The sequence below is a fragment of the Buteo buteo genome, chromosome Z (assembly GCF_964188355.1).
Source record: "Buteo buteo chromosome Z, bButBut1.hap1.1, whole genome shotgun sequence".
Lineage (NCBI taxonomy): Eukaryota > Metazoa > Chordata > Aves > Accipitriformes > Accipitridae > Buteo > Buteo buteo.
In genome coordinates, this window is record NC_134204.1 from 88,215,061 (window position 1) to 88,223,876 (window position 8,816).

Below are 8,816 nucleotides of genomic sequence, written 5' to 3' on the forward strand. Positions count from 1 at the left end.
CGCCACTTAAGCGTCAGCGTCGTGCGTCAGGCGGCGTGGCTGCGTCAGGCGCCGGCGCGCGGACGGCGGTCAGGTCGCTGAGGCCGGGCCGCACCGCACCGGGCCGGACCGGGCCAGGCCGGGCCCGGCCGCGCCACCGGCGGAGGTTCCTATTTCATCCCGCCGCCGCCATGGAGACGGTGGCAGGTGCGTCCTGAGGTGGGACGCGCCGCCCGCGTCCCAGGCTCCGCTCCGGTTGGTGTCGGCGGGGCCCGGCCCGGCGGTCCAGCGAGCGCGGTTCCACCGGGAACGGGCCGCAACCATCGCCTCACCGGCCTGATTTTGGGTGTGCGGGCCCGGCCTGGCCCGCTGGGGCCGGGGAGCGGAGCAGCGCTCCCGGTGCAGGCCCGGGAGGACACCGGCCTGCCGGCCGCCCCGCCGCGGCGGAGGCGGATGTTTTCCCCAGCCGGTTCCCGGCCACGGCCTCCCCGATGGCGCTTCGCTGACTTGTGTTTGGTTGTTTGGTTTTAGGTCGCCTGGTGCCGTTCCCCGGAGGGGCTGCGATCGCTCCCGAGGGTCTCCGGCAGTCCGGCACCGCGGCCGGGCGGCCCTGCCAGCTTCACGGGGAACACTGAGGTCTTCCTCGGCGTCTCTAGGCCGGTGGGTTTGCCCGGGTGGCTGCACGAGTCTCGAATGTGCTGCGTGTCCTTCGGGAAGTGCTCCGGTGCTTCCAGTGGGTTGGCGGTGGTGAGGAGCCACGGGCTGGTGAGCCCCGAGTTGGGAATCTGGTGTTTGTTACAGCGGTAGGTGATCAGCTGGGGAGACGAATGAACGAATCCGTAAACCTTCCGTATTACCTGACACAGCTGCATGTCTTAAGGGTCTGGCTGATCGTTTAGGGTGAATATTTCACGTAGTTGATGGTGAAAGAGCGTGAGTTTGTAGTGTTACTCTGATTTACTGATTGAATGAGCGTTCAGTTCCCAAAGTAATCTTAAACTGTGATTGGGCCAGGAGGACTTCGTAGTTAGCACGCTCATTCCACAGCCATCAGGATGATGGGAAGCACTGCTGTCTCTTACCAGTATTACAAATACAGAAATATAATGCAATATCAGATAGCAAATGTCCTTTCTTTATTCTTTCCCTTGCATTTCTCAGACCTACTGGGTCACATGCCAGCATTTTGAAGGTCATGGTCATTTAGACAGGTAAACGGGTTGAAATCCTTCTTTAGAAGCACTAGATGCACATACCACAAGATGGTGGCGGTGGCAGGCACCTGATTTGGTATCAGGCAGACACTTGGATCGGGGAACGCGATGTCAAAAAGGATCACATGTGCTCCCTTGCCCAGAGTGCTCCGAAATCGGCTCCTGGGTTGAAGGGAACTTCTGTGTATAAATGTGATGTTGCAGCAGCTTCAGGGGCTGGTATGTATAGGCAATGCCTTTGATCCAACACTTCTACTCTTTTTTGAGAACTGCTTCTTTTATGTTAAATTCAAATGAAGTGGCTGCTGTGCTTTAGTACTTGTAGGTGGCACAGGCCTTACAGATTGTGTCTGAAAGCAAGGGTTCTGTCGTAAACGCTTCTGGGAGGACTTGCTGTGCCTGGCTCTCGCAAGTTCCCAACTCAGAAGCATGATGTCTTCCTTACACGAGGATCGCTGTAGCCTTCAACACTTCCTGACTGGACAGATACAACAGTTAGGGCAAAAGGAGCATGTAGCTTCTGAAACTGAACTAAAGGTCTCTTTTTTTTTTTAATTGATTTTATTGTATTTCTTTATGAGTTTCTTTTGAGGGAAAAATATGGTTTGGCCACAGGCAGCTGTCACCCATATGAATGACAACATATATATGAATCATCTCCTTAACAGTGTTGTCTCTGGTAAGACTCTTCCACACTGTGTTAGTTGAATTAGCATGACCCACTGTGCCCTGTCTAAGAGTGGCATATCTACAGATGTGGCTTTTTTAGTATATGCAAGTAGAACTACAATAATCTGAATTAATACACCAAACTGCTGCATATATGAAGTGGTGTATAAGCCATCTAATATGAATCCCTGTCTCTGCTCTTAATTCTCATATTGACAGAAACACTTCATCTTTGTAAATTATTTAGATGACATTTTCACTTGCCAGACCTTAAAGGATTAAATAGGGGGAAAGCCAATACAGGTATATACATGTTTTGTTTTAAAAATAAATTGTATACTTGGTCAAAATAATCTGTCAGGTTGCTTTGAGCAATCCAGCTTGTTTTCTGTACAGCCTCTGCCACGTGTCCTTCACATAACAGCCTGTAGTGGCTGCACCTTGAGAAACATACTCCTCATGCCAAGCAGGGGCATTAGCCCCAAATAACATTTTGAAATCATGTGTATCTCATGCATGTTGCTGGCAGGGAGTATCTGAAGTTCACAAACCACCACGAGCCTCGCTTGGTTGGTACTGACTTAACTCAAGCTGTGCTGTAATGGAAGTTAGGATTCAGACCACCTGCAAAACCAGCTTTTTACAATTTTGGATAAGCAACCCCATTTTAAATGATGAACAGGTGTTGCCTGGTAATGATTACTTCAGTACTTCCCTGCTTTGTTTGGTGGAACTGTCTCTGTTTATGTGTCCTTAAGGACCTCGGATCTAGCCTAGCTCAAGGTCTGAACTTCTTGATAGAACATGAAAATCAAGTGTGGGTTCAAGATGCCTTCTTTCTCTGCAGATGAGGCTGCAGGTTAATTAACTGTTAGAAGCATTCTTGTAGATTAATTTAAGCCTGTGATTACAATTGCATACTAGTTTCGGTTGGGATAGAGTTAATTTTCTTCATAGTCGCTTGTACGGGTCTGTGTTTTGGATTTGTGATGAAAACAGTGTTGGTAACACAGGGATGTCTTAGCTACTCCTACGCAGTGCTTGCACAGTGCCACGGGCTGTTCTGCTCCTCACCGTGCTCAGCCAGTGAACTGGCTGGGGGTGCATAAAGAGTTGGGAGGGGACAGAGCTGGGACAGCTGACCCAAACTGACCCACGGGTTTTCCAGACCATATGACGTCATACTTAGCAATAAAACTGGCGGTGGCGGCGGGTGGAGGTTGGCAGAGGGGCGGCTGTTCAGGGACTGCCTGGGCATCAGTCGGTTGGTGGTGAGCAATTGTTTTCATTTACATTGCTTGTTTTTCTTGGGTTTTATTTCCCTCTCTCTCTGTTGTGTTTTTCCCCTTAACAAAATTTTTTTTAAAGTTTCTTTTTAATTATTAAACTGTTTTTTATCTCAACCCACAAGTTTCTTTCTCACTTTTACCCTTCCAATTCTCCCTGCCACCCCACCGGCACAAGGGGGAGAGCGAGAGAGTGGCCGTGTGGTGCTTAGTTGCTGGATGGGTTAAACCATGACAAATTATTTAAATTATCTGCTGTGTTCTGCCACAGGGAAGGACAGAGTGGAATGATCAGAATTTCTAATGCTACTGCATGTATTTTATTTAATTTTTTATTTCTCTTTTTCTTAGACTCTTTTCTGTCCCCACCACCACTGTCCTGGTGATGTGTATTTTACTAGTGTGAGAGTAGAGCTGTCACTGTTTGAATTCCGTGGCACAGTAAATGGGGAAATCTAATGTGTAAACTTCTTCTTGTCAGCTGTAATGTAGCGCTTGAGGAGTTCATATCTCAATTTCCTTCCCAATTTATTTCTATTTTAATTTAAAACTACAGAAAGAAGAAACTGCCACTTTTTCAGGTCTCTGAGACTTGAGTAGAAAAGAGTGCAACATCCATCAGATCTGGCATTTGTTGCTTTTCTCCTTCGAATTATATGAGCATTTCTCAGGTGTAAGATACCAGGTGCTGTTTGAATGATCTGCTAGTGTGAAAAAAAGCTGCAGGGTCACTTGCAGCTCTGCTCATGTTCGTTCTTTCCTTTTTTGATGTAGGGAAGGAGAACTGAGATATACTGCAGTAAGAAAAACAGTATGATGGATTCAGAAGGTTCTGCCCCAACGAATTCAAAGGAATATCTGAGCAATGATATAACGGCTACCTCTGGTAAACATTATCTTTGTGGCTACTGTGCGGCCTTCACAAATATAGCAGTCACTTTTCCCATCCAGAAGGTCCTCTTTCGACAGCAGTTGTATGGTTTGAAAACAAAAGATGCAGTACATCAGCTGCAGAAGGACGGAATTCGAAATCTCTATCGTGGCATTCTTCCCCCATTAATGCAGAAAACGACAACGTTGGCACTAATGTTTGGCTTGTATGAAGATTTCTCCTCCCTGCTCCTTAGCCACACAAGTGCTCCTGAACTCCTCACTCGCAGCATGGCAGCAGTGCTTGCAGGGACCACAGAAGCTATTCTTACACCTTTTGAGCGAGTTCAGACTTTGCTTCAGGACTACAAACACCACGATAAATTTACAAACACTTACCAGGCTTTCAAGGTACTCAAAGTCTATGGGATGAGAGAATATTACCGGGGATTGGTGCCTATTCTGCTCCGAAATGGACCCAGCAATGCACTCTTCTTTGGCCTACGGGGACCTATCAAACAGTGTCTGCCTGAAGCAACTTCTTACAGTGCTCATTTGGTCAATGACTTCATCTGTGGAGGGCTCTTGGGTGCCATGCTAGGATTCTTGTTTTTCCCAGTGAATGTTGTAAAAACGCGCATGCAAGCTCAAATTGGTGGTGAATTTCAATCCTTCTCAAAAGTTTTTGTGAAGATCTGGCTGGAACGTGATAGAAAACTGATCCACCTTTTCAGAGGAGCCCATCTGAATTACCATCGTTCTGTCCTGTCCTGGGGCATCATCAATGCAACCTACGAATTCTTGCTAAAGCTGTTATGAAAACCACTATCTTCCTTCGGCTTGTCTGTTCATTTGAGTATTGGCATTTATGATGTCACTTAATCCCAGGGAACAGTGCCTGCGTAATGTGAAAGGTAATTAGTCTTGGCCTTCAATATTTATGGGGTGAATGGTGATGCATCTAAACCTTTGTGCAATTAAGATGACCTTTTTGAAGTCTTTTTGCTGGGAAGTGAGTTTACCCATGATGGAGCTACTAGACAAACAAAAGGTTTTAAAAAAAAAAAAAAAAACCAAAAAAACACCAAACCCAACACTTGCATTAGTCCAGAGGCTTATTCTGTATCACTCCCAAAATTTCTTAACGCTCCGCGATGGAATGTGCTCCACTGTCCACATTGTAGAACATGAAAATCAAGGAGGGGCTGATGAAAATTGATTCCCTTGCCTGATAAACTTCAAAATCTGTATTTAAGAACTGCATTTTCAAATGTTTTAGAGTCCTAAGTACTCCTTATTGTTTAAAGCTAAAAGGACACATCCAGATGGGGATGACTGAAGTTCAGAACTTCAAGCTTAAACTAAGTCTACGCAGACTATTCTGCCAGCCATTTTGATGCTTGGCTTTAAGATGAACATTTCATTCAGCAGTGTAAGAGTGGTTACTGAATGTTTAACTTCAGTCAAAGCTGACTCCAGTTCAAAGTGGGATCTCTGTGTATATGTACATATGTGCCTTCATGTGAAAAGGGAAAAGTGGAAGGAATGAAAGAGCAAATTTACTAAAGCTTTAAAGTGTCCTTCCTTGTTAAAAAAAACACTTACTTGCAAACATGGGAATTTGTTCTGCCTTTTTTTTCTTTTTTTTTTTTCTTTTTTGCATTGCTGCTTTTTCTGTTTCTTACAGCTATGGGGCCAGAAAGAAGATGGCTCTTTCTGTAATGCTCATGAAATAGTTCAGCTTCCTGCAGCTGTGAAAGTAGTTCACAAACACAGCTCTCTTCTACTGAGGTATCTTGTCTTTTACAAATTACTTCTCTTTCATTTGGGCTGTGGAATAATGGATCACGATGAGATATTTTTACCTGAAACTTGGACTTCTGCCTACTTGATGTGTACTCTTAGTAGTGCTGTGTGGCAGAATTGTACAGCAACACCAACAAGAGGAGGTTTCTGGGTATTACCCACTCTGGTGGAGGTCTGTAAGTGTGGCAGAGATGACAACCAAAGATGATCTTAGAAGCAGTTAGGTAGGAAAGATACAGCATTTGGAGACATATTTAAGGAATTATGTAGGTGAGTATTGAAAAAGACTTGCAGAAATACGAAGTATTATGTGTCTTACAGACCTGGGAGTTGAGAGATACAAGACTTCAGGCCTTAGAGAAAGGGACAGAAGAGCAAGCATGACCATAAACCAGGTGAGGGTCTTAACAAAAAGCATTTGATTCTTCTGGGGGACTTTTTATTTTATGAAACTATATATAAAAACCAAAATATTTTGGATGATGGGGGGCAGGAAAGCTTTCAGAAACTGTCTGAATTGGTCTTTTCCTAAGTTTTGGAGTAGCTATTACTTTGCATTTGAGTTTTTCACTAGCTAAACTGTCCTCAAATATTGGTCCCAATCAGTGTGTTATAAACATAATATAGACCCTAGCTTCACAGTCAAAAATGGCCAGGCACAAGTGAGTGTTCTTGTATCTGAATGTTGTGATTATCTGCATTTAAATAAAATGTTTACTGACTGTCTGTTACTGGCAGAATCTGATTTTCACCAGTGTACTGTTTTTTGTAATCACTCCTTGATGGAATAAAAAAAATTTGCATCCTCTTTCTCTGTGGAAGATATTATATATTTCTCTAATGTTGGGAAATCTGAAGCATTGAGGGCAAGAGTTTAACATAAGCCTGCCACTAACTGGTGATTGGCATTACTGTGGCAAAAAGGGGAAAGTAGAGTCCTGATCTGTTGCTGTCTCTGCTGATGTGGCATGGTTAGATGGAGTGCACTGCAGGTCTGTCATGACAGAACTATGCTCAAGTATAATCTTTGCTTTGCTTTATAACCACTGATGGTTTTACAACACAATCTAAAGAATTGTATGCTTAACAAATTACAGATGTTTTATGTGTAAGAGGACAGATATACATAACCAGTGAAGAGAAGTGTGTTTTGGCACACAAGTTACTGTGAGATGGAATAGGTAGTTTGCTAAACAGGATGTGTTGCCAGTCTGGGAACAAGAGGGCACAGAAGGAGTTGTGATGCTTCAACTAACATGAAAACAGCTCTGTTCAGGCAAGTTTCAAGATTGTTTCCAGGCTTAACGAATTTGACTATAAGCAGACTGCCTCAACCCCATACTTAACACAGTTGCAATTTAAGAACACAAATGATACTGGGCAAGGATCAGGAAAGTAGATCTTCAAACCAAGCGCTAGGTAGCAGTGTTTCTATGTGTTGTCTTGTTTGCAGGGCAGGGTTACTATGGGTAGCACGAAGGAGAAAGTCTATGAGAGAGAACTGACCTTGGCTTATCTTCCCTGGCTGGTTAGCACCCTTTTCCATTGGATCCTCAGCCTTTTGTTGCCTTGTCTCAACACTGTGTTGCTACTAAACCAGGACACTGCCAGGCTTCAGTTGTTGCCTTCTCTGAAAACATGCAGCTGGGACTCTTAGGTTTGACCAACCTCTAAAGCAGAATTTTAAAAATGATTGCTGGTGTCTCAGTTGATTTTCTTGGTGGACTACAACAATCATTTCCAGCTAAAGGGAATGGGAATGTCACCAACAACATTAACGGGAATACTGCTGAAAGACTAACAGAGCTAGACTTTGGGTAGTTACTTTGAGCAAAGGATAGCAATATTGCAAAATACTGCTTTGTGTTTTTTGAGGCATATTTCTATTCCAGAGACCTTGTAGTACCTCAGGTAATTAAGTTTGGCCAGTTCTTAGCTGTTTGCAGTGGGAGGTGGGGAAGAACACAGGTTTTTGCATAGGAAAGTAAACTAATAAGAAGGCAACAGTTTTTGGTAGTTCTGAACTGACAGCTGGAAAAGGCAGGAGGCTCCAGTAACAGCTCTGAGAAATAAACATCACATGTCAGTCAGGCTGTGATAGTCCAGTTAGGTGGTTTTTTTCCTCATAGAAACTAATGCCATCAAATTTCTAACAACTAGAGAGACAGCTTTCCCCTCGTTTATTATGCACTGTGTAGTGAGGGGGTGAGAGAAAGCCACAAGTGCTGACAAGCCTAAATAGCATTTTTGCAGCATCAAGATAGGTAAACTGTATATAGCATATTATTTTATACAGGGTACAGACTGTTTACCACTGACTGCTCAGGTCGTCTGCATCAAACAGGGCTGTTGTATGGATAAGAGGTTCAGAGTCAAATTTTGAATCTTAGCTCATTTTCTGGAAAAATTTGATGGAAAAGCTGAGTCTGATGCACAAGCTTGAGAACTGCAGCAGCTGAGTGTTACCCCCTTGACAGCAAAGCCAGGGCAATAAAGTGTGCTCATTTCCTCAGCTGCTTAGTTTGTATTCCTTTACCCCAACTCAAATCCACCTTCTGATTTAAACCCAGATGTCATGCTGCTCCTGCATGCGTTGAGGCCTCATTTACAGGAAACACAACAGCAGATAACCAAGTGACATGCACAACATGCCCCAAGCATGCAGTGCCCCATTAACCGTGACATTCATCTGCACCTCAGGTAATGCTGAAACAGAATTTGGCTTTGCGCAGGTGCTGTTTTCAGTGTGCCTAATAGTAACTGGCTTCACTACAGCCCAGATGTTTGCAAGTGGAAGTGTAACAGGGCAGAATGTCACTCTTGGTACAGGCAACCCACAACCCTCTACCACAGACACAGCTATCCATGGCAGAGCAGGCAGGATAGTTTTCAGTTTCAGGCTGTTCCCTGGGGGCAGATAGTTGCCTGCTCACCACTGCAAGACTCCTTCAGCAAAATTTTACAGGAACAGCAATCCTGCCTTCAAGGGTTT

The 8,816-nt window shown here is 44.5% G+C and overlaps 1 protein-coding gene across 7 annotated transcripts; it reads left to right on the plus strand.

The window, feature by feature from the left end:
- The first annotated feature begins 38 nt into the window (after positions 1-38).
- SLC25A51 (solute carrier family 25 member 51) lies at positions 39-6,632 on the plus strand. Of its 7 annotated transcripts, XR_012648918.1 has the most exons (4): positions 39-186; positions 511-744; positions 3,923-4,932; positions 5,706-6,632. XR_012648918.1 is itself a non-coding variant. In XM_075020190.1 (3 exons), the coding sequence occupies exon 3, from the start codon at positions 3,962-3,964 to the stop codon at positions 4,835-4,837; it is 876 nt and encodes a 291-aa protein (XP_074876291.1). In that variant the 5' UTR covers positions 39-186; positions 511-782; positions 3,923-3,961; the 3' UTR covers positions 4,838-6,632. The 7 variants fall into 7 exon arrangements, 6 of the variants coding, with proteins under 6 accessions (XP_074876291.1, XP_074876289.1, XP_074876292.1 ...); XM_075020190.1 differs by having other exon boundaries at positions 511-782; positions 3,923-6,632; XM_075020188.1 differs by having other exon boundaries at positions 3,923-6,632.
- Positions 6,633-8,816: the final 2,184 nt, after the last annotated feature.

Bases quoted from the DNA above. Each gene is read 5' to 3' on its own strand.
- SLC25A51 (XM_075020188.1), top strand. From the start codon at position 673: ATGTGCTGCGTGTCCTTCGGGAAGTGCTCCGGTGCTTCCAGTGGGTTG. The intron at 745-3,922 runs GTGAGCCCCGAG...TTTTTGATGTAG, and splicing joins TGGTGAGGAGCCACGGGCTG to GGAAGGAGAACTGAGATATA.